Here is a 27,135-nt window from a genome sequence, read left to right on the forward strand (position 1 = left end):
CAGTGACATCCTAAATATCTCTGTTAATGACCCCACTATATGTCCACAAGCCTCCCTGAGTGTCTTTGGGAATATTTTGTCCGGTCCCGGAGATTTATCCACCTTTATCTTTTTCAACACAACCATCACTACCGCCTCGGTTATTCTTATATGCTTCATGACCTCCCCACTATTTTTCTTTACTTCAACTGGTTCAATATTTTTTTCCCTAGTGAATACCGAGGCAAAGAAATCTTTCAAAATTTCCCCCATTTCCTCTGACTTCTCACTCAGCCTACCCTCACTATCTACAAGGGGTTCAATTTTATCCCTCACTAATCTTTTACTTTTAATGTAACTTTAGAAACCCTTTGGATTTATTTTTACTCTGTCTGCCAAAGCCTCCATGCCTTTTTTTGGCCTTTCTAATTTCTCTCTTAAGATTCCTTCTACACTCCTTGTAGTCCTCCTTCAAATTCTCAGCTCCCTGCTCTTTATACCTCTTGTACACCTCCCTTTTTCTCCTAACCAAATTTCCAATATTCCTCGAAAACCAAGCCTCCCTATGACTACCAGCCTTTCCTTTGATCCTCACTGAGACATATCTACTCTGTACCCTCGAAATTTCTTTTTTGAATATCCTCCATTTTTCATTTACATCCTTACCTGAAAATACCCTGTCCCACTCAATACTCCCCAAATCCCTTCTTATTCCTTCGAAATTTGCTCTTCTCCAATCCAGAACCTCAACTTTAGGCCCCTTCTTTCTCTTCCCTAAAACTACCCTAAAACTAACAGAGTTATGATCACTAGACCCAATTTGTTCTCCAACATTAATGTCCGATACCTGACCTAGCTCGTTCCCTAACAGGAGATCTAGTATTACACCGTCCCGAGTCGGTTCTTCTACTAATTGATTTAGAAAACAATCTTGAACACATTTAACGAACTCCAGCCCATCCAGCCCTCTAACTGTATGGGTATCCCAATCAATGTGAGGGAAGTTAAAATCTCCCATGATCACTACCTTATGATTCTCACACATATATGTTATTTCCCTACAAATTTGTTCCTCTAATTTTCTTGGCCCATTTGGTGGTCTGTAATACACCCCTATTAGCACCCTCATGCCTCCTTCACCCCTCAATTCCACCCAAACAGCCTCACTGGATGATCCCTCCAGACCGTCCTGCCACCTCACAGCAGTAATGCCCTCCTTAACAAGCAGAGCAACTCCTCCCCCTTTTTTGCCCCCTGATCTATCATATCTAAAACAAATGTGTCCTTGAGAGTGGGACATCACCCACTCTCAAGCTCAAATGCCACACACTCTCCCTGTTCTATTGTTTAAATGTTTGTCTCTGCCTTGAATATCTTCAGTGACCCCACATGATGCTCCCTGAGGTGATGAATTCCAAACATTCCAAGTTATTGGAAATCTGATCCTTCTCATGACCTTTCATCAAAATTTATGACAAATATTTCTTCATATTTTTAGTGTGGACATGTTGCTGTCACATTAACTTTATTTTAATTTTTGCAGGATTTGTTATGAGAACCATCAATGCTTAAATTAGACAATGCTTTAAATCAGTCAGGTTTTTTCCACCAATTCAAAAATGCAGCTTCACTCGGCTCTTTCCAGCTGCCGTCTAAAATGGGGTTAAGTGGGCAATTTGCCCGGTTAGCACCCCACCCACGTGGCAGCTTGAAAGGGTCTGACCTGATCAGTGTGGTGCAAATCCAACTGGCTCCCTGACCTACCTCGGAGGTAGTCAGGGAACCCAGTTAAACTTACCCAGGACGCATCCACTAGCGGCTTGAACAGCAAAATGGACGACCCAGTTACTCCTGTGATGTCAGTGCTTGGGTGAAGTGCCTGCCATGATCAGGGTGGTGGAGGTCGCTGCCACGGGGCCTGGGGTGGGGTGGGAGAGGTGCAGCCGTGAGGGGCGGGGGTTGGGAAAGAGGGGTGCTAGAATCGGAGGGAGTGAGGTCGCTGCCATAGAGGGAGAGGTAAATGTCGCGGGGGAAGGGGGGGTGGGGTGGTGCCATGATTAGCGGGAGAGGAGAGGGAGTCGCTGCTGCGGGGGAGACGAGAGGAGTTGGGGGGGGACTTATTGATAGTTCCCAAGTACGTGACGCGTCACTTATCGCATCATCGCTGCAGTTTAAAAGTGTCTGGTGCAGAACCATGATTCCAGTGAATGATTCAGACCTTGTTAAGATCCAATTACACTATTCTTTTTAGTACTGAAGATGTTGAAACAAATAGTGAGTCAGTGAATAGGGAAAGTGTTTGAGCAGAGTAGATTCAGGTTAGTTTAACTACCGCAGCTCTCAGTGTACCTGTTCCTCTCATGTTGCCAGTTAGAAACTCTCACCTGCTGGTTTGACCTGCAAACTGCCCAGGCTAACAACCCTATTCCTATTGTCACACCTGTAACGTACCAGACACCAGCTCTAGAAATTAGCACGGATGGTGTTATATTTAAAATAATATATTTTTTAATTTATTAATTAACAATTATATCTTAACCCAGCAGTGTGTGTGTGAGTGTGAGTGTGTGACCCCAAACCACTACAGCTCAAGGCCCTATTCTTGAAAGGCAGTTCAAAGTTCAGTCTCGGAAATTCACTGTTGACAATTAGGCTTGAGATGGATGCGACATGCAGGCCTTTGATGGATGCGGCACGCAGGCCTTTGATGGATGCGGCACGCAGGGCTTTGATGGATGCGGCACGCAGGGCTTTGATGGATGCGGCACGCAGGCCTTAGATGGATTGCAAGGTCCTGTTTTAGTAAAATGGGATTATCACCAAGGGATAGTATAGACAGGAGGAACTGATTGGCCACAGTTAACATTTAACATTTCACACAATCACCATCACAATACAAGTCACAGCCCAGCAATAATTTGATACATTTGCAAGGGAGAACCATGCTGATGGCTGGAGAGAAAGCAAATGTTTGAACCAGCTCTTGTGGCCAGACATTTTTGTGGAATTCAGAGCACAGAATGGTCTGTGAATGACTGGGCCTTTACAGTGGATTGACCTGTGCCAGGAGTGCTTTTTGGGAAGCAAAGTGCTTCATTTTGATTGTGACCAACAGTGAAGGTTACTTGGAGAGATTGGTACCAAAGTCTTGGAAACTTTGTGGAGGCCGCCCAGTTTACGTCTTGCCTACATCAGGACCAGGAGTGTTTTAACCACAGTTTGTGTGGATGGACATTTCTTCAAAGGCAATGCAAGAAGAATTCATGAATCTGTAACACACACACACAGGTTTAAGAGAAATAAAATTAGTGTTTTAAAATTAAAGACTGTCTGGTTCATTACTTATTGTTGCTTGTTACGTGCAGTTTGTAACAAATGAAATTAGCATTTCATGAAGTGGGTGAGAGAGACTGGGGTTGACAAAATGTTTATTAACTCATGAAACCCTTGTCGAGGTGCTTCCAGCAAAATGTTCTTTTTTGGATGAGTGACAACCAAAACTCTCCTCTTCTTTGGAGTGGGGAACAAAAAGCAAGTGATGGTCACCAAGCTTCCAAAACCCTTTTTGTGGGTCAGCTGAATACAATTAACCCTCACAATGGTCACATTCCAAACACAGTATTTTTTCTGCTTCCAGAACCCTTTCCATGTGTCAGCTGATCAAACTAACCCTCATTTTTTGGTCAGAGTGCTATTCTCATTCCACTATAATCTGGAAATATCAGACAGTTTGTCTATAACCACACAGGACACCAGTCAGCACAGTATCCATTCAAAGGATATCCTCCAAGTACTGACTCCTCATAATGGCCACATTCATTCCCCGGTAGCATGGGGAAATCAGACAGATTGTCCATTGTCACACAAGACCACTTCAGCACAACAGCCCCTTCAAAAGATACAAGTACTGATTCGATAAAATGGCCCCCCAGCAAAACTGTGTACTCAGTCTTGAATCTGTTGGTCACATGGTCTCTGTTATATACTGAGGAAGTCTGGAACTATTTTATGCTAGAGCATGAACACTAACACTTGGGAGTGGTGCATGCGCGGTGAGATATATTGTATCAATACGCACCCAGTAGCTGAATTGGAGTAAAGAAATGCGCTGTTAAACTTACAGGCCTTTCTAGTATTTATTAAGACCTCCGATAGTAAAACCCGGACACAAAGTGGTGGCAGCGGTGGGAAAGATCGAAACCAACACCATATAGGAAAAAAATTAAAATAAACACGGAGAGAAGGAAACAAAGAAAAAACACCATTCTCTGACTGCCAGAGCTGGAGAAGAAGATGGCCTCAGCCGCAGCAGCATCATTACACCCAGTCATGGACGGGGAAGCCGACGACATCATGGAGGCTTTTTAAAAGTTCAAGCAGAAGTGCAACCTGGCATTCAAAATTTCCTCAAAGGAGCTACAGCAGAGGAAAAGGTTAGTTACATCCTTCTTTAGACAGGGGAGTGAGGACTAGACCTGTTTAATAGCTGAGAGCTGGCTGAAGGGGAAGAACATAACCCAGAAAGGATATTAGAAAAATTTTCCTCTCATTTGGAACCGTGATCCAACCATAGAATAAAGCGATATGAGTTCCAGGGATTAAAACAAAAGCCTGATGAGCCGGTAGATAATTTCCTCAAGGCTAAAGAATATTGCTGCAAAATGCAAGTTCAAAGAGATAGAGGAGAGACTAGTAGACTAACTAATTTGGGGAAGCGCTCATCCTGAAAGGCAGAATGCTCTCATAGGAAAAGATAGCTGGAAACTAGCAGATGCCATGGACGCAGCCAGGGCCGTCGAGGCCACTAGAAGGCAAATGTAATCTCTCTCCATGCAGGCCAACACACAGCACAGAGATAGAAGGGTCGATGCCATAAAGTGCACACAGAGAATGCCGCAGACATCTGAGAACAGTAGGAAGTGCAGCAGACCACACCACTTTGATGACCGCAAGAAATACCCCGCATGCAGTTTGAAGTGCAGGACCTGTGGGAAGGTCAAATCACTGGGAAAAGATGTGGAGGTCTGGCACAAAGAGAGAGAGAAAACCAGAAGACAGAAGGAAAGTACACCACGTCGAGGGAAGCAACAGCCGTGACTCTGACACCTTGATGCTTGATAGCGAAACAATACTCCTCCATGAGATATCCAAGAAAGGGAAGAGAAGAAAAAGTGAATTGCACACCATGATCCAAGTGAAAAGAAAGATCAGAAACAAACAGACAATATTCAACGTGAAAATAAACTTTGACACTGGATCACAAAGCAACATACTTCCGCTCAATGTTTCCCGAGAACATGGTGAACGGATACCTGGAGGAAGACACACTAGAAGCCATAAATGTCATGCTCACAGCCTATGGTGGCCCCATGATTAAATAACTAGGAAAAGTCCAAATAAAGGGCAGACATAAAGGAAAGAGCATCATAAGAACATTCTTTGTGGTTGACGCCGATGAACCAACAATCCTAGGCCTGAATAGTTGTCAGAAATTACAGCTAATCTCTGTAAACAATGAGATCAGGGAGAAGAAAATGTCCAAGAGGATCAATAGCGACATCCCACTTGAGCAACACCTTCGGATCACAAACAAGGCCGAGCTCATGGACATGTACCCTGAATGCTTTGATGACACAGTTGGGTTCTTTGAAAATTTTGAATACCACATAACCATAGACCCAGAATGCAAACCAATAATCTAGGCTCCACGGAAAGTGCCAATAGAGGTGAAACAAAGGCTAGAGCAGGAGCTTGAAGAAATGGAAGAAAAACAAGTGATAGTGAAAGTGGTTGAGCTAACTGACTGGGTGAACTCCATTGTAATAAAAGAAAAACTGAATGGCTGTCTGAGGATAATGTCTATATTCCAAAGGCTTAAACTAAGCAATCAAAAGAGGTCAGTATCCAACACCAACACTGGAAGACATCACTTCTGAACTAATCTAGCAGAATCCAAAATCTTTAGCAACTAGATGCAAAGAATGGATATTGGAACATGAAGCTGGATGATGAAGAATCGACACTGCTCACAACTTTCAATACTCCATTCGGCCGGTACAAGTTCCTGCCATGACCTTTTGGGCGAAAGGTGAGCCATGACGTCTTCCAGCAGAAGATAGATGAGACCTATAGGGGATGCAAGGGCTCTCATGGCATCACAGACAACATCCAGGTCTTTGGTGGAGACGGGGCAACCCATGACCTTCACCTATATGAAGCCATGGAGAGAACAAGAGGGGCTGGCATCAAACTCAAATGTATCATGAAGGTGGAGGAGTGCCAGTTCTTCGGAATAGTGTACACACCTGAAGGGGTCAGTCCAAACCCAGAGAAGGTAACCCATTGCTGAAATGGACCACCCAAAGGACATAAAGGAACTAAGAAGCTTCCTCGGTCTGGTCCAGTACGTGAGTTCCTTCACCCCACATGTCAGACCACACAGCCAACCTCAGAGAGTTGCTGAAAGAGGATGTGGAGTTTCAGTGGTCACCATCGTATTAATGAAATTTCGACAAGCTTAAGGAAGTGGTCTACAGAGAAATAGAACTCCAGCAGAAAAAAAAAGCCGTCACATTACAAGTAGACACTTCCATCGGAGGCCTTGGGGCAGGATTGGTGCAGGAAGGAAAAGCGATATCCTTTACCTCATAAGCCCTGACAACAGCAGAGACCCAATATGCCAATATTAAAAGAGAGCTGTTGGCAGTCGTATATGGATGCGGAAGTTCCACAAATTCCTCTATGGGAGACAGTTCGTGGTGCTTCACCTTGAAGTACAGTCCAGGGAAGGAAATGGTGCTCGCTGATGCTTTGTCACGTCTTTCCCCAAATGAAAAATGCAAAAAGAAAGACATGGAGATCAAGATACATCACCTCGTCAGTGTGACCAGTAACAAACTTAACTTGATTAAAAAAGAAACCAAAAAGGACGAGGTGCAGCAGCTACTCTTGCAGCAGGTGATACAGAGATGGCCAGAAAGGATAAAATAGGTGCGTCAGTATAGGTCTCTGACAGGGATGACATAGCCCTGGAGAATGGTGTACTTCTGGCAGGGTCTCGGCTGATAATACCAGAGACATTGCAAAAAGAAGTTCTCCAGAAAATACACCAAGGCCAAATGGGAATGGAGAAATGCAAACTCAGTGCAAAGTCAGCAGTTTACTGGACAGGTATGTACAAGGATATCGAAAACATGATGGCTGCATGCCCAGCATGCCAGAAATACAGAAATACACAACAAAAGGAAGAGATGATTCATGCTGAAATACTCCCGAGGTCATGGCACACTGTGGGAGCAGACCTATTCAAGAGTACTATCTCATTGCTGTTACTACTCCAAAATTCCCCTTCATCAGGAAAGGAAAGGACCTGAGAGCACCAACCATTACTGCTTTAGGGAACAGGAGATACCCAAACAAGTGATAATGTGACAATGGGACCCAATTCACATCGCATGATATGGATTCACCTTCACTACATCATTACCATATTACCCCAAGGGCCATGGATTCATTGAGAGGCATGTAAAGACAATTAAGCACACTCTCACTAAGTGTCGAGAGAGACAAAGGAAGACCCTTACCTTGCTCTTCTCTCACTGTGAGCCACACCCTTGAGGGCCGACATGAAGTCCCTGGCAGAGCTTCTGAATGGCAGAAAGTACAAGACAACCCTGCCAAGCAAAATCTGTCCACCAGACGACCAAGAGGAAACAAGAAGAAAGTTGACTAAGATACAAGAGGGAATTTGTCAACATTATAACAAAGATGACCAGAACTCTTCAGAGGGCAGCAGGTGCATGTTCAAGACCCAGTGATTAAAAACCTGGAGTCCTGCAAAGACTGTGAGAAAAGCTGAGACACCCCCAAGGTCATACATCATTGAGGCAGAATCTGGCAGGCAGCTAAGACGAAACAGGACCCACGTTCGTCCAACACCTGATCTGACACGGAAAGCACCAGAAGCACCAGCAGCTTCTGCAATTCCAACGATTTGTGAGGGAACGCGAGGTGAAACCCCAACCAACAACAGCGCAACGACTGCACAGCAAGAAGCAGGAGAACCGCAGAACCAAATTGCAACAAGGTGGAGAAGCAACATCCTACCACCAGTGCGATTCCGCTAGAAAGAATATACAACTGCAAATGTTAATTCTTAATTGCAGTTGCAGATAAAATAGCAGTAACAATTTATTTTTTAAGATATGTTAAATTTAAATAAATTTTTAACGTTAATTTTTTTTAAAAAAAGGAAGGTTATTACATACTGGGAAACCTGGGACTATTTTATGCTAGAGGATGAACACTGACACTGTAAGAGCCACATCACACTTGAGAGTGGTGCATGCGCGGTGAGACACATTGTATCAATACATGACCCAGTAGCTGAATGTGAGTAAAGAAATGTGCCTTTCTCGAGTTTATTAAGACCTCTGATGGTACAACCCGGACACAACAGTCTCTGCACCTGGGGTTCCTCTCTCTTCAAGATGTATCAAATTTAGGAACATGCTTATCTTCAATCTGCTGGCAGTTCACAGTCACACCAAAGGCTGCAGAGTTTTGTTAAATCTGTTCTCTTAAAGTGACAGTCCCACACAAATGAAAGTGGACTGAAACATGGGAGCACGTGAAACACTGATCTCTCTTTGCAGGACTTGCAACACTCCAGCTGTCATCCTCTTGTGCCGTGAACTGTTCTCCACTCCTGCTGGAGGGCTCCATCATCCTTGCTGTTGGGCCATACCTCCATTCATACGAGCATATATTGTATACATAGTAGAGCAGGAAAAGACACTGAGCCTGTCCCTTCATTTAACAAGATCAGGGTTAATCTGATTGTAACCTTCTCTCTCTGTTCCGGTCTCTCTCCAGTCACATGATACCCTGTTGCTTGTCAAAAGACTGTTCAACTCCACCCTTTTGAGGAAGAGAATTCCCTTCCCAATCCCCTGAGAGAAAAATTAACCTTATTGGCTACCAATAAGGTAGTTAAATGGACTACCCTTTTTTCATATATATATATATATATATGACGTCTGGTTCTGGTGGGAATTCCAGTGGATTCAAGTCTACCTCGTCAAACCTTTCTTGTTCACTGAATGTATCAGCCCTGCAGATCTTAAGTAAAAGGCCCTTCTGGCCCATGAGTTGCACTGCCCAAATATGCCAATTAACCTACAAACCCCAAGCATTTTTGGAGGGTGGGAGGAAAACAGAGTAACTGGTGGAGATTCCTTACAGACAGCTCCAGATTCAAGCCTGGGTCACTGGCGTGGTAATAGCATTGCGCTAACCATTATGTTAACTGTTCTTTCTCTGAACACTTTCCAGGATATTTACATCATCATTTAAATAGAAAGACTAATCCTTTCTTAACAATTGAAGCATAAACACCCGACTCAATTCCTTTGAAAATAAATGATAACATGAAGACACCCTTTTCTAATTGTACTGTGTGTACTGTCCTTTTTCATGAACCAGCTAATCTATTCATGCCAATATCTTAACAGACTGAACCATGCTTTTTTTTTGCAGTAATCCTTGATGCAGCACCTCATTAAAAACCTTTAGGAAGTCTGATAATAATACATCCATTTGTTCTCTTTTGTCCACAGCACATTTACTTTGTTAAAGAATGTGATATTCAGCCATGGCTTTTCTTTCATCGAAAAATTAAAGGTAATATTGGTTTTAAGAGTTTTGCCACATTGTCATTAACATTTATTTTCCACACGAGAGACAGGCCTGCAGTTTCTTAATTTCATTCTTCTAAAAGGGAATCAAAATCAAGTGTTTTTTTTACCCCCAATTAAATGGAACCTTTTCTGCATGTAGGGACTATTGGAAAATTAAAACTAATGCATGAACTGTCTTACAGGACGCTTTCCTTGAGACCCGAGGATGAAGTCCCTCAAAATTCAGCATCTTGTCACATTACACCTCTGACTTCGTTCTTAGCACAATTTACCCCTGCTGATTGTCATTTTTATGGGCTCCTTCCTTCCATTTTCCAATTTACAGCTATTTTGGGGCATTTTGCCAATATCCTCTGTTTTGAAAAAAAATCTGTTTAACTTATCGATCTCCTTACTTTGCCTTATTCATTTCCCAGTTGTATGTTCTATAGGATCATTTCCTCTTTGTTAAATCTTTTTAAACACCTGCAAAAACTCTACTTTTTGTTATCTTTCTAGTGAGCTTTATTTTGTTATTTTCATTTTATTTATTGATCTATACATTCTCAAAGATCCTCTTAAACATCTATCTCTAGATTTTGATTGACCAATTTGTTAACATCTTTGCAGTTCACATTTGCTAGCCCTGCTTTTGCAGTTGAAGTACTGTGCAGACCATGATTGAAGTAAAACCACAATGCTGGAGAAACTCAGCAGGTCAGACAGTGTACTTTATATAACAAATAGAAAGATGCATGACCAACGTTTCAGGCTTGAGCCCTTCATCAAGGTATAATCAAAATGTAGGTAGGTGTCTGAACAAAATGGTGGAGGCGAAGGGCAGGGGAGGATCATAGTCAGGGGGTAATAGATGGATAAAGGAGGGAGAGTACAACAGCAATCAAGGTTACAGTCTGAGTATTGTGTACTGTTTCCAAACTGAACAAGTGGGTAGACAACTGTGAAAAGATTGTGGGTATTTTTCAGGATACATGTTTTGCCATGGTTGAAGTTCTCAAATGTGTTGGAGATTGAGGTGGAATATGTGACGTATTCATTTGTGTGAATTATACGCTGCATTTTATAGTAATACCACTTTGTCATTTGCTCACTTTAATCAACAATAATTACTTCCATCTATATAAAGCTTTTAAGATCACTAAACATGTCAAGATGCTTGACAGTTGCACTTACAATTATAATAGAATTTGGAGCCAAGATAACATCAGGACATGATTTTTAAAAAGTCAACAAGTTAGCTATAAGGGGTGAATTTAAGAAGGAAACTGGGAAATTTGAGGAGGGAACCTGGGCCTTGCATCCGAAATAATGATTTTCGAATTTATTGTCAGAGTGCATACATGTCATCACATACAACCATGAGATTCTTTTATGCCAAAAGACTGTACACTGCATATATATTTTTAAAAGAACCATAAACAGACAACGAATGTAAACAAACTGACTGTGCATTACAAAGAGAATTTTTTTTTAAATTAATAAAGTGCACGAGTCCTTAAATGAGTCCCTGATAGAGATTGTTGTTGAGGACGTGGATAGCGTGTACTGTCCTTTTAGTCCCTCACACCTGATAGTGTGAATCTTGTGGCATCTATACCTCTTTCCTGATGGTAGCAGCAAGAACAGAGCGTGTGCTGGGTGATGTGGATCCATGTTGATCGCTGCTGCTCTCCAATGGCACCGTTCCCTGTAGATGTTCTCAATAGTGGGGAGGGTTTTGCCTGCAAAGTCCTGGGTTTTGTCCACTACCTTTTGGAGGGCTTTATGCTCAGGGGTATTGGTGATACCATATCAGACTATGATGCAGCCAGTGAGCACACTTTCCACCATACATCTGTGGAAATTTGCCAGGGTTTCTGGTGTCATACCAAACCTGAGGAGGAAGAAATCCTGACGTGCTTTCTTCGTGATACCATTAGTGTGTTGGGTCCAGGAAAGATCCTCCAAGAAAGTAACTTCCAAGAAGTTAAATTTAATCACCCACTCCACCATTGATCCCCCAATGATCACTGGATTGTATACTTCTTGCTTTCCCTTCCTGAAGTCAACAATCAGCTCCTTAGTTCTGGTGATATTGTTGTGGTTGTGACATTTAATGGGTCAATTAAAGCTGGAAATGTTGAAGATACGATAATTGGCAGAACACTGAATTATCCTTGGGCTGTTCAGGCAGAGGAGGTTGCAGAGAAAGAAACAGACTAGATTATCTTTGGATGTGCCTAAACATTTCGGTTTGGAGAATCATTTTCAGGCTGGAGCAGAAGACCTAGTTAAAATTGTTATCTGTGCTATGTGCATTAGAATTGAGGGGACACAGAAGTTAATAGACATGAACAGTGGTGTCAAATGCTAGTTTGTAGTGATGCAAAAGGTTTTGTGGAAGATGCATGGTGTTATGTCTCTGTGTTACTTTGGAAGGCTTCTAAAATAACTTAGAAATGCAAGATTCAAATATCAGAAGGGATTTGACTTACTGATGTCTTCAACCATCACAAGAGACTGTTCACTCACACATATATTTACATATGCCCCACTGTGGTGCACTACAGTGAGAAGGATGTATTCTTATGTGGTTACAAAATATTATCCTGACTATGTAATACATGGTCCACAAGAATACTGAAGTCAGTCTTAACTGGAGACTGATGCCCACCAGGGTACCAATTAAAAACCTGTCCTTGGCTTGTATGTCTGAGATATCCACATTCACTGATCCTTATGTAGAGATCTGTTCTTGGACCCCTGTTCTTTGTGATTTTTATAAATGTCCTTGATAAAGAAGCAAAAGGATGGGTCAATAAGTTTGCAGATTATACAAAGGTTGGAGGAGTTGTGGATAGAGCTGAAGGTTGTCATAAGTTACAAAAGGATATAGACAGGATGCACAGTTGGATAGAAAAATGGCAGATGGAGTTCAATCTGGATAAGAGTGTGATGATGCATCTTGGAAGGTCACACCAGAAGGCTGAGTTCAGGGTTAATGGTCAGATTCTTAAGTGTGGAAGAACAGAGGGACCCAGGGTCCAAAGCCATATATCTCTCAAGGTTGCTGCGCAAGTTGATAGGATAAAGTTTCAGTACGATATGAGCTGAGCAGAGGCAGATACATGACAGGCGACCTCAATGGTGACAGAGAGATGTTGTCAAAAGCTAAGCTGTGGCCAAATATTACACTTGACTTCCAAAGTTGTCAAAAAATGTTTCAGTTTCAGATATGTATCAGGCATAGAGATAAAGGGACTGAATTTGAGAAGGAACAGAAGAAATTTACATTTTTCTTCTTAGAACTTTTGCCCATCCTATCTTGGAAGCCAGAAAATAAGGTTGATAGTTTTGAGATTGCAGGAGGAATCAAGAGAGATGATTGTTAGGTCTAGAAGAACTTACATTTTGAAATGAAGTTGCCGAGGAGCAGTATATAGGTAAGAAAAAGAAAAAGCCCAAGGGTGGATTCTTGGGGATGCCAGGGCAACAGGGCTTAGATTGGAAGATGTACCACATGGTGATTCTGTGGAAATGACAGGATGGAGAAGAATGAAGTAGGCAAGTGGAATGCCTCTCCGTTGAACAGCAATTGAAACACAATGCTGTGGTAAACTCTGACAAAAGACAATTGAGACGGGTGATAAAGAAGATATCCATATCAGGATCCTAATAATAACACTCATTAATTATATTGAGAACCATAGCAGTGATTGAAAAAAACTGATTGATGGGATTCAAAAGAGTCCAGAAAGATTTGCATTGGATTTGAGAGGCAATAACATCTTTAACAGTTTTGGCAGGATAATGAAGGTTGGAGATCAGAGAGTAATTTGCAAAGGCTTGATGGTAAGTGACAACAAATGTTCTTTTTTTAAAATGAGGACAGGTTAAGGACAGTGGATTTGAAAGTGGGTGGGACCGTGTATGTTGAGGCATAGATAAGGTACATTACCAGCACCTTTTTCCCAGGGCAGGAGTAGCAAACATCAAATGTCACCTGTACAAAATGAAGGGAGGAACGTTTAGCAGAGACATTAGGGCTAAGCTTTTACACAGAGAGTTGTGGGGGCCTGGAATGTATTACCAGGGATGGTGGTGCAGGCTGGAACAATAGGGGCATTGAAGAGAATCTTAGACAGGCACATGGATGAAAGGAAAATAGAAGATTATGAGGTAGGAGGGTTTTGCTTTTTTAGGTATATATAGGTCGGCACAACACTGTAAATTTGGAGCCCGTACGCAAGAATTATGAGGTTAAAATTATAATTTCTTTACAATTTAAAAAAATATTCCTGTCCAGTGAAGTTTTTCCTGAAGGAATAACAATTTTATTTTAGATGGGATCCTTGGGTGTTATCTGATGCCATCTAAGTAAATTATTATGTAGTATTGATATTATGTATTTTAATTATGGGATTAGATTAGTTTGGGGGGGGGGGGAATGGGGGTCTACATTTTCTTTTGGAAGTTTTTAGTTTTTTTCTATATATATTCTCAGCATATATTTGTTAACATTATATTATGGTTATTTATCATTGTTAGTTATTAATGATCCCATACATGTTGATTAAATAAAATATTAAAAAAACACTGATGTAATGTTCTATATTCTAAAGTGAATGGTTTGGCAGTATTAGCTAACTCAGGGACTAGGAAGCGAATTTGAATGATCAGCACCATTGCAGAATTAGGGGGTAGATGACTAGATGAGCATAGGAGAAAGATGCAACTTTGGCCTGGTGCACAAGGAGAAGGGAGATAAGTGGTTGAGGATGGCCTTGCTCTAACTGATGCAGAAATCCATGGCCACCACATGATTGTGGCTCTAAGTAAAACTGTAAGAAGAAAGCAGTTTAGAATATCTTGGAGCAGCAAAAATGTGGCCAGGTGGTATTTTAAATGATCAAAATGCTGGAGGAGATTAGTTGCAGTAACTTGTGAAAGGAGGATGAAAGCAAATGCAAATTGTGAATATTGTGTAAGCTCCTTTCCTTGTGATTAAGCTTCATTGGAGAGCATAAGAATCAAAAAGTGATGGGACAGCTTCCATCATACAGATTTAAAAATAACTATTATATATTCAATAAAAATTAAATGACAGACAATTTCGAATTTTAAAGTGGTGAAGGGGCAAAGAAACATGAGAGGAGTAAAACACAACAGTCTGCGGACACTGATTGAAGTAAAAGCACCAAGCAGAGAAACTCAGCAGTTCAAAAATGTACTTCATACAGCAAAGATTAAGATACATAACAAATGTTTCTGGTTTCAAGGTATGTCAAAATGCAGGCAGGTGCTTGAACAAAATGGAGGGGTGGGGGGAGGAGCACAATCCCATGGGCAGGAGGGCATAAGTGGATAAGGGAGGGAGGGCACACCAACAAGCAGGGGAAGAGCAGATGGTTTTGAATGGAGAGGGAAGGGGAGGAGAGGTGGAAGAAAGAGGGCAGAGGGAAGGGGAAGGGAGGGAGAACAGGGAGTAGGCTCGCAGAAACCGTGTTCATGACACCGGTTGGAGAGTGCCCGGACGGAAAATTAAATGGACTAAGAAACAGGATGGTTTGAGTTAAAGTTAGCAGGATTATTTGATATGACTTTAAAAAAAAAACTTGGATCCTTGGGCTAATATACAGAAGCATAGAGTACAAATATAACATGTTATGCTGGATCCTTATAAGTTCATGGTTAGACTTGAAGAAGTAAAGGTTCTCCACTTTAATTTACTATAACTGAGAAATGTTACCAACAGGAGTTCAGCATCCTTGATTTCCAGTTCATTTGGAGAAAGGGAGATGGTACTACATTCCATTAAAGTAGGGATCAGCATACGATGCTGTTACAGCACCATCGACTGGGGTTCGAATCCAGCGCTGTCTGTAAGGAATTTGTATGTTCTTCTTGTGTCTGTGTGGGTTTCCTCCCACCATTCAAAAAAATGTACTGGGCTTGTAGTTTAATTGTGTTTAATTACACTACACAGGCTCATGGACCAAAAGGGCCTATTACCATGCTATATGTCCAAATTTAAAATTTAAACTTAAAATTAATTAAAGGAGCTATGCTTCCTGTAATAAACTGGAATATAAATATGTGGTGCTTATATATCATTACGCAGATTAGGAGCAGAATGATGGACATGTGCACAAGCTTTTCACTTGGATGAAAACTGACTCGGGTCAAGAATTAGCGGATACTAATGTTACATCTCTATGCAAGGATAATATCCACTTTTTTTTTCTGTGTGGAGGTTTACCTTCCAACAAAGAATAACATATGGTATATTCAAACTTTGCATTAATATTATTTTCATTAACTGAGCAATTCATCAGCTAAATCATAAATGTCAATGGACTTCAGTAAATGTACTTTGTAAAGTGAAAAAGATAACAATAAACAAAAAAGATGATTTGCAGACTGGAGTTTGTCTCAGAAGAAAGAAGAAACGAAACTAGTGTACAAGTCTGAAGCTCAAAGTTCCACAACCTCATATAAGGCTCAGGCCCAAAAGGTTGGTTACATATTTTTACTTCCAGTGTGACCTGCTAAGTTCCTCCAGCATTTTTGTGTATTAGCATTTGCAGACTTCATGTTTCACTCCACAACAAAACCAGTTTTGGTTAATTTTTTAACAAACCGCATTTTAAGATATTGAGGAAAAAGAACACATGGTAGGGTACCTGAAAATATAAAACATTCTTAAATTGCCACAGTGATCAGGACATAATTTATATTATATTATGCGCTAAAAGGTATGAGAGAGAACGGTTAATATACAATTAATGAATTAGCTTAGTTTAAGTGTCGACTGTGATCTGTAGCATATGTTAACTGCAAATTAGCTTTGTTTAGTTCAGTGTGTCCTCCAACCTCTAAATCACCGTCAAAACTATTTTTCTGGTAAAATGGCTTAATTAAGAAAATTGGGGCAAATGTTTATGAACTCCCAAAGTCAATTGTATTTTCTTGTACATTTTTTTTTATTTCGCATCCAAAGAATCCATCAAACAGTAAACATGGTGTTACAAAAAAAATGCTTCTATTACAGCATTTGAAAGGTAATGAATCCACACTGGATGGAAGGCCAACACAGATATTTTGTTTGACCAAGAATTCTCTTGTGGAATTTCCCATTTTGTCAGTCTTGTAATGGGCTGTTCCGTTCCGCAAGTGAACTGGGTCACAGAGGTGCAGGCTCGCACTTGGGCTGACGTCACAATGGTCCCAATTTGGGTGGGGAGGGGGCACAAAGGATCATGGGAGTGTTGCCGATAAAGCTCTGGGAGAGTTCCAGTAAAGTCAGTTGGTTGGTTCAACTCACATAGCTTCCGTGTGGTTTTTTTTTCTTTCATTCACTTCACAGCACACCGACCACAGTCTGGTATTATCACCAGCTGCATTTATTTGTTGTAATAAATATGGATGTTAACTATTGGGTGATTGGACATTTGAGTAACCTGGCATTCCATCCAACCTGCTGCAAAAGATCAATTCACTTTTGTGATCTGGGTCTCATGGACAAGAACAAGCTGTGATTACCTAATGGGGAAAACAAAATGGAAGAGATGCTTGACTTGACTTCCAGGAAGATAAATCTGTCCAGAGAGCCAACCAATGGGGAAAAACTAGGGTTCCAATAGTCCATGTTATTTGTGAGGCATTGAAAGAACAGGTTATTCTTTTAGGCTGACAAAAATAATTTTCTTTTAAAAATATTTTTATTAATTATATTGCTTAGATATATTGTTTAGATATTAATGATATAACTTTTATATAATGCAATACAGAATATGAATAAATTATACATCGTCTTATATAATTATCTAAAAAGGTAAAAAAATTCTTATGAAAATTTCACATTCTAATATTGAGATATACATTTTGATTTTCTAAATAGACCAACTAGTTGTAGAAAAAAACAAAAATAAGAACAAAAGAAAAAACAAAAAAGGAAGAAAAATTCCCATACTAATCTAACCCCTTGCACAAAACATGGTCACCAGCAAATAACTTAGAAAGAGTATTGGCTTTTGGACATCAGAAGGAAAACCTTCAGGAGCACCCCTGCCTCAGTTATCAAATTATGATAATAGTCCATGAAAGGGCCCCATATTTTGTCAAATTCAACCTTGATCTCTTTAACTTGCATTTAATTTTTTTCTAACTCAAGCAAGACATAACATCCTGTAACCACTGCATATGAGTTGGTGCTATGCTGTCTTTCCATCTTATCAAAATTGCTCATCTGGACATCAATGAAGTAAAAGCTACTATTTTTTTAGTTGAATTCAAGGAAATCCTCTTTTCTAGAGAATAATCAAACAAAGCAATAAAAGAACATGGTTCTAATTTATTCCTAAGAATCTGTGATGGAGTTTTAAAGAATTGTTCCCAATATTCTTGTAGTTCTGGACACTCCCAAAACATATGAATCAGAGAGGCCTCAAAAATTTTATATTTGTCACATAGTGGATCAACATCAGGAAAAAATGAGACAATATATTCTAAATACAACTTTACATTGTATTAAACAATATCATGCACAGAATGAAGTATTATTAATTAAATCAAGTGCGTTATCCCAATTTTCAACTGAAATTCATGTATTCAAACCTCATTCCTGTTCATTGTTAATTCCCATCCCTGAACATATTCTTAGGTCCATCAAATTACTATAAATAATTGCTATCAATCCACCACAGGAAAAGTTTAACTCAGAAAATAAATCAAGAACTTAAAAGGAACAATTAGGAAGAACAATCAGGAAGAATTAATTTATTAATTTATTTTCTGACGACGGACTGATGTATCTGACAGAACCACCAACCTCATTCCAAAAACTGCAATCTAAACTGGAGGATTATGGGATAGTTTGGGGGTTATAAAGTCAATTGGGATAAAAGTGAAATTATGCCACTTGTGGGAAGGAATTATAATCAAATTCAGAGAAATTCACAATTTAACTAGCCATTAAATAGTATAAAGTATTTAGGAATAAAGGTAGATAGTAACTTACAGATTGTGTACAAGTTGAATTATCTTTCTTTGCTTAAGAGAATTGAGGAAGACCTTAGTAAATGGACATCTCTTCCAATAACTCATGTTGGCAGGGTCAATTGTATAAAAAATGAATGTGTTGTCAAGAGCTCAATATCCTTTCCAGACATTACTGATTTCATGACATCAGAAGTTTTTTTTCAAGACTTAAACAAAAGCTTCAGGAAATTCCTCTGGAAGGGTAAGCCACCCAGAGCCTCCATTGATAAATTATCATGGGATTGTGAGATGGGAGGTTTGAAGCTCCCAGATTTCAAGAAATATTATTAGGCAGCCCAAATGAAGTTTGTTACCTCCCTCTTTCATGGAGGAGACAAGCCTTCTTGGGGAAAAACAGAGCTGCATAAGGTTGGAGAGAGGGTAGCAGAAGATTATATAAATAGATGGAATTCAAAATTAATTTCAAGGGTAAAAGAAGCTCCTTTATTACAACAAAAAAAATAATATTTGGAATAAATTCAATTATCAAATCGGAACTAAAGAGGGCCTATCTCACAAAACACCTTTAGCTCAAAATAGGTTTATTCCTTTAATAATGGACAATAAAATCCTGGACACCTGGTCACAAAAAGGGATTAATTAATGTCATTTGATCAATTAAAAGTCAAATATGGCATAACTAATAATACTATCTTCTGCTATTTTCATTAAGATCTTATTGAAAGTACAAATTGGACCCAATTATGATCTTACTGCAGTGAAGAAGAGATTCTGGTTCAAAAGGAGACTATAACGAAATGTATTTCAAAAGCGTATTTCATACTTCAAATGGGTACACCGAAACAGGGGTTATGTAAATCTAGACAAAGATGGGAGACAGATTTGGGTATACTGATTGATGAAAAAAGCTGGTCCGACTTACGTCGGGACAGCGTGACCAATACTATTAATGTAAGGTATAAATTGGGGCAATACAATTTTTTGCACCAACTACATCTTACTCTACAAAAATTCCACAAATTAAAATCAGAAATATCAGATTAATGTTTTAGATGTGCCAAAGTAACAGGAACCTTTTTGCATTCAATCTGGTTCCAAGGTGAGGCCTTTCTGGGAAGATTTGCAAAATGCTTGAGAACAAATCACTAGGATTCGATTTATACAGATACCAGAATTGTTTATGTTTGGAAAAATATCAGATGTAAGACCTAAAATGAAACTGTCGAAACACCAAGTAGAATTTGTCAAGATCGCAGTGGCCAGGAATTGTTTAGCGGTTACTTGGAAATCTGATTCCCATTTAGATATGACTCATTGGAAAGCAGAAATATATGGTTGTATTTCCCCCCCCCCCAGAGAAAATTACTTATAACTTGGAAAAATAGGATGTTTTTCAAAAAAATTGGAGTGCATATCTTCAACATGTAGGTGTAGATTTTTAATGATGCCACCCCATGCCCTCGGTCCCCTGCATTCAGTAATCACCTGGGATTCCAGGTAAGCCAGGATATTTGTCCGTTGGCAGGAGATTCATGAATCCAATGAAACCTTTTTCTTTTTTTCGTCTCTTCTCTTTTTTTTCTCTTAGTTGTATTGACTGTTTCTTTATTTTCCTGGGTGGATGGGAGGGTGGAGGGTTAGGGTTTTTTTCTCGTTTTTTTTATTTTCTTACTCAAAAATCAACATCGCAGGATAAGATTATGTTTCTTTAATGTAATTGATGAATTTCATGTTTTCATGTTGATTTGAAATTATAACAAAATAATTAAAAAAAACAATGGTCTTGGGAATTTGAGGAAAGTTTGAGAATTTAGACTGAACAAAAAAAATGTAACTTTAAATTTATTAAATATGGTATACACATTGCTCACTTGTTTAATCAAAAATGCTATTGGTGCCTTGTATATGATATTTGCTCCTGATCTCTAACTGGGTAACAGTTTGAAAAGCCTGATCTCTGGCAATCTCACAAATTAGTCTCTTCGACAATGACGCAATTATTATGCTGGACAAACAGAATAGTTAGAAACTTCTAAACAGCTACTACCCATTTCTGACAGGCAGCATATATTTAATATTTTATAACATATAATATTTTGTCATGAGAAATCAAATGTGAAGAAATTTTTTAAAAATCAGGAAAAATGTGAAATAGTTGCCAATTCATTATCACCCACTTAACTTACAAAGAATAGAGTTAGCTGTAATGGGAACAATATGTCAAGAATTCAATCCTAATTTGACTAAAATAAATATATTCAATTCATTGTTCAAATGCAACAGGAGAATTGCATCCACCAGTATATGGAGTTGGGTGTAAAACAGACTAAAATGAAATAAGATAAATTAATTCTTTAATCAGGTCTAGTTCAACATTATATTTTTTTGAAAATTCAAACATTTGAAAATAGTCTATATTGAGTTTATTATGGCATGGAATATCATTCTGAGAAAATATGTTCCTGTTGTTAGAAGATTAAAGTTAAGTATTCCCTTATTTCTGGTGGAAAACATTCTTTCTTTACGAGTTATCATTAAATTGTTGTTGGAAACAAGATCTTTCCTAGCTTTGTTCTTTTATCAGTAATCATCTGTGATATCTTTGTATGGCTCCACAGTTTCTGTTCCTTTATTCACTTTCTTTGACATACAGTACTAAACACATTGAAAATGATTGTAACTTCTTTGATATGTTCTTTGTTTTCCACCAGCTGACAATTTTGTCAGAGACTTGAACTCTAATCATCTAGATTTGCTCAATTTCCCACTTTAAAGCTTGAATGCCTTTGCAACATTTATTTACAGGCTTGACTTTGAGTAAATAAAGAAAGCAATGGAAAGCTACACTGAAGTTTACGATCTTGAATCAATTATACAGATCTAATACCACATGTTGATATCAATCTCTGCACAGCTATTGCACTTATAGATCTAGCATAAATTGCACTATCCTTTTTTTTTCCAAAATATCTTGCTCCATCATGAGTTGGTGCAGTGAAGAAATTCACAGTATGAAATATTTTATTTTGTTTCTAAGACAAATTAATTTATTACATAAAAGCAAATCGTTATCAGCTGTATTAAGTGTGGAGGCCTTTTACACTGAATATTTTACTTGAAACTTCACTGATGACCTCCAGATAATGAATGGGTGAATCTCAGAATATCATCTTATATTTGCATCTTCAACCATATTTCCACTTTAGCTTTTGTAATATACACATTCGAAAACCTGAATGATTCATCTCTCGTGGCCTCACACGAGGGGAGTCAAGAGCAAGTTTAGCCTTGAAGTAAGAAACAATCTGCTGTTTTGATGTCCACATTTAAATTGGAGCTAAAAGTTTTGATCCAATTGAATCAACTTGTGCAGGACCATGGAATTTTTATTGGAAAATGAATGAAAGTACAATATTTTAAGATGTGTGATATATGATACGTAGAACATATAACACAGTATGAAGTTACATTTAATTCTTTTCTGATTGACAACAGACTATATACACATTATTGCAACCATTTCCCTTTATAATCACTTGAGGACATGTAGCTAGTTGTTTTTGACCTGTTAATGAATACATCAGTTGCAATAGCATTGAGTTTTCCACTAATATTCTTGACAGTAAACTTAAAACAATTAATAAACAGACAATAAGATATTAATACATTCAAAATTACATGGTCAAAGAAATTGTCTCGACTGAGCTTCATATTATTGATTCTAACAGCACAAAAGCAAATTAAAAACTAACCACTTTGTTTATCTAAGATAGTTTAAAACATAGGTTTTAACCTTGATAAGAAAGCTATAGAGACACTCAAAGGAATGTCAACAATCTTTGTGCAGACAGCTAGAAACTTTGAGCTGCTAGAAACTGGCAAAATATGTTAACAAGTGATTTTCAGTCATTTTTACCCTTATACACATGGTCAAAATGTCTGAATTCGCTGCCTGTTCATGGGACTGTCTAAATGCCTCTTAAATCTATACATCTCTTAAGGTTGCCAATGCATCTGCTTCCACCACCTCCTCTGGCAGTGTCCTCCAAGTACCTACTGCTATCTATTTAAAAGCAACACCTGAAAATCTCTTTTAACTCTTTCCTCTCTCCTTCAAGCTATATCCTCCTGTTTTTGATAGTTCCACGCTGGGAAAAAGACTATGCGCCCTCCCTTTGTCTCCCAAATACTTCTATCTGGTTGCGCCTCAGTTTCTAACACTTCAGAGCGGCATAGAATCCAAACAATATCCTTGTGAACATCTTCTGCATCCTTTCCAGTATTTCCACAGTAATGATGTGATCAGAACTCCACACAATACTCTAAAACTTGCTGTCAAATATTTTATACAGCTGCCACATGACCATCCAACTTAAATACTTAATCCCCTGACTGATGAGGGCAAGTGTGCCATGGATTTTCTTTATCTTTTCATCTGATTTAACTCTTTCAGGGAGCTTTTGACTTGCACCCCAAGATCCATCTATATAACAATACTCCTCAGAGTCGTGCCATTTTCTGCCTACCTTCCTCCCATTTTTGACCCTCCAGGGGACACCACCTTTCACTTAAGACATAGGAGCAGAAATAGGTAATTCAGCCTATCAAGTCTGCTCCACCACTCAATTATTAGCTGATTCATTTTCCCACTCAGCCCTGCTCCTTGGCCTTCTCCCTATAACCTTTGATGCCCTGGCTGATCAAGAACTTGTCCAAATTAAGCTGCTTTTTTTTTTTAAACCCACATTTCAAATGGTCTATATTTTGCTGTTTGCTTTGTCAACCTTCATAACTCCACCAATTTTTGTGTCATCTGCAAACCTACTAATCAGCTGGTCCACATTTTGAGGCAATTCATTTGAATCTATCACAGCTAACAATGGTCCTAGCATTAATGTCAATTTGACCTGGAAGGTCAAACCTGAAGGGTGAGTATAGGGTTAATGGTTGGATACTTAACAGTGTGGAGGAACAAAGGACTTTGGGGTCCAAATATATACATCTTTCAGGGTTGCCACATGGAAAGATAGGAAATCTAAGAAGGTTTATGGGATGCTGGGCTTCATTGGTAGGGGATTGAGTTCAAGTCCCCATGTCATATTGCAACTCTACAAATCTTTGATGAGATCACATTGTGTTCAGTTCTGGTCACTTTATTATGGGAAAGATGTGGAAACTATGGAGAAGGTGCAGGGAAGATTTACCAAGATGTTACCTGGATTGAAAAATAAGGAAAGGTTAATGTAGCTAAGACTTTTCTCTTTGGAGTGAAGAAGGATGGTAGGTGACTCAATAGTAAGATCTACAAGATTCTGAGAGGCATAGATAAGGTGGACAGCTAGTACCTTTTTTTTCCTCCCAGGGCAGGAGTTGCAAAAATCAGAGGACATCTATACAAAGTGAAGGGAGGGAAGTTTTAGGGAGACATCAGGAGTAAGTTTTTTTCCTCCACACAGAGATTTGTGGGTGCCTCAAATGTCTTGCCAGGAATAGTAGTGGATACTGAAATATTAGTGGCATTTAAGAAACTCTTAGACAGGCATATGGATGAAAGAAAAATAGAGGGTTACAAAATAGAAAGAGTTTAAGTATTTTTTGGGAGGAATATATAGGTTGGCACAACATTAAGGGCTGTACTATTCTGTCATATTCTATATTCCAATGCTCATAGACATCTACAACTAGCTTCTTTTATCTTTGATCAAGTCAACTTTGAATTAAATCTACTAACTCACCAGTGACCCACATTCCTTTATCTTTTGAATCCCTTAACCTTGGAGGGACCATGTTGAATGCTTTACTGAAATCTTGAGAAAAAATTAATTAGTTGTAAATTTCCTACTCACTGCTGCATGTACTGTGTGAAACTCCAGTCAATAATACCATCTCCCTAACCTGCTGAGTTTAAGTGAATTAATACCATCGTGTATCACAAGATCATTTGATTTTCATTGCCCAATCAACTTGGTGAACTGAGGTTTTCAACTCCAATTGCCTGTGTCACCTGACTCTAATTGCAGCCTTCAGATAAAATCCCTGTTGAAGTCTGTAACAAATTCATGTGCACCCTAAAATGTTCTGTCCCTTGTGAGCTTCTGCCAGTAAGTAACCTCCAGTTAATATTAGGAAAATTAAAGCTACTCTCCAACTATCCTGTTCCTTTTACATCCCTTCATCAGCTGCCTGCATATCTATTCCTCTATGTTCTGCTGGCTAATGGGAAGCCAAAAGTATAACTCACTTAAAGTGAGTTTCTTGCCCTGAGAACTCCCCATATTTCTGCCAGGATGTCCACTTTGAAGTTATACATAGAGTTTTTAAAAGAAGCTGCCTGCAAGTTAAAATTAAAATTTAAAAATAGAGTTAATATCCCCTGCATATTCATCGCTGTACTTTTTCATACCACTGTATGAAGGTCATTCAAATACACCTGCCAAATGAGATTTGCATTTTAGATAAATGGTTGAATTTTTTTAGAATCTAAAATAGTTTTTATTATCAATTGTTGGACAAATCTGTCCACATTACTCACCATGTACACCATTTACCATTTGGAACAATGGCCCATTGATAGATAAGCATAAGGTTATCTAATTTATGATTGTAGTTCTACTGTAGATATGTGCAAAGTATATATTTACAACTCAAAAGCAAATATCACTTGATTATCTTCATGTACATCGAGATATATCATTGCACCATGCAAGTCAGTTCCTTGACTTCATATAATGATCTGAATTGCAATTTTTTGCCTTCTGTTAATTATTTGATGAAACAGAAAGGTTTTAAAAAATTATAAACTTAGTGACTGTTTTGTATACTATTGTCTGGTGACTATGAGGACTGGAGAGAATGAGTAACATTTACTAACTTTATTTAGAGCCTAGAACATTACAGCACAGTGCAGGCCCTTCAGCTGACCTACATATTGATTTTGATATATATCAAATTATATATTTGTTTTTATGTTTAGGTTAATTCATCTCTCATTTCAATAAATAATAGAAATGTTCAACAGGTTAACATTCTAGTTTTGAACTCATTGAGTTGAAATATTGACTTTTTCTCTCTTTATAGTTACAGGGTCTACAGGAGTTGAGGTACAGGGAAAGATTAAACAGGTTAGGAATGAGGGGGAGATTTGAAAGAGGCTTACCAGATTACGAGAGGCATAGACAGATTTCCATTTAGATCGGGGGGAGATAAATACGGGGGGGGGGGTCATAGTTCTAAGATGAAAGGGGAACATCAGAGGAAAGTTCTTCACTCAGAGAGTGGTGGGAGTGTGGAATAGGCTGCCATCTGGTGTGAATGCGGACAATCTTGAGTTTTAACGATAGATACATGGGTGGGAGAGATCTGGAGGGTTTATGGAATGGGGGCGGGTTAGTGGAAATATGTCATTCCACGACTAGGTCACCAGGGGTCATCCCGGTGACCTTGTATAGAAAGCAGTCCAGAGCTACAGTCTAGCCTTCCAGAGAGACCTCAGTATACATATTAGTTGATTAAAACTGCCTCCACGCTGCTGAAGATCCAGCTGCGCTGGGTGGGTCACATCTCCAGAATGGAGGACCATCACCTTCCCGAGATCGTGTTATATGGCGAGCTCTCCACTGGCCACCGTGACAGAGGTGCACCAAAGAAAAGGTACAAGGACTGCCTAAAGAAATCTCTTGGTGCCTGCCCCATTGACCACCGCCAGTGGGCTGATCTCGCCTCAAACCGTGCATCTTGGCGCCTCACAGTTCGGCGGGCAGCAACCTCCTTTGAAGAAGACCGCAGAGCCCACCTCACTGAAAAAAGGCAAAGGAGGAAAAACCCAACACCCAGCCCCAACCCACCAATTTTCCCCTGCAACCGCTGCAACCGTGCCTGCCTGTCCCGCATCGGACTTGTCAGCCACAAACGAGCCTGCAGCTGACGTGGACATTTACCCCCTCCATAAATCTTCGTCCGCGAAGCCAAGCCAAAGAAGAAGATACTCGCACTGCTGGTGTGGTTATTGTCAGTACAGAAATAATGGTCAGCAGTCTAGAGGGGCCAAATGGCTTGTTTTCTGTGCTGTAGCAGTCTATGGTTCTAAGCATTTTCTAACTTATTTTCAGCTATCCAGCATCTGCAGTAATTTATTGTTCTCTCTGCTTTTGCTATGCACCAATATTATAAAGACATTATAGTCTAATTCCATTGCTTTTTAAGAGAATTTGCTTTTGGCAACTTTAAGTACCACGTGCATAATCATGGTTCAAAAATGCACATTAATGGGTCGAAGAAGTGCAAGGATTTTGGTTGACTCCGATCTTTGGAAATGAACGAAGTCGAGGAGGGCGAGGCGCGAAAAATTACTGGCCTCCCGCGAGATTTTCGCCCGGCAATGGCCTGCGCGAACCTATTTATCGCCTCACGGGGAGGGGGGGGCTGTGATTCCCTGTTGCGTGATGACGCACTGCGGCGGCGTCGTGCGTGACGTTCCGCT

General features: G+C 39.5%; 1 protein-coding gene across 1 annotated transcript in view; it reads left to right on the forward strand.

Annotated features, from left to right (window-relative positions):
* LOC138742140 (uncharacterized) overlaps positions 1-11,879 on the forward strand; it is a 57,163-nt gene extending 45,284 nt beyond the window's left edge. The window contains exons 4-5 of the mRNA XM_069896323.1: positions 9,597-9,660; positions 11,722-11,879. Of these exons, the coding sequence (XP_069752424.1) occupies positions 9,597-9,660; positions 11,722-11,879 (222 nt within the window). The remainder of the gene's footprint in view (positions 1-9,596; positions 9,661-11,721) is intronic.
* The last annotated feature ends 15,256 nt before the right edge of the window (positions 11,880-27,135 follow it).

This window comes from Narcine bancroftii, chromosome 8, assembly GCF_036971445.1.
Source record: "Narcine bancroftii isolate sNarBan1 chromosome 8, sNarBan1.hap1, whole genome shotgun sequence".
Classification (NCBI taxonomy): Eukaryota; Metazoa; Chordata; class Chondrichthyes; order Torpediniformes; family Narcinidae; genus Narcine; species Narcine bancroftii.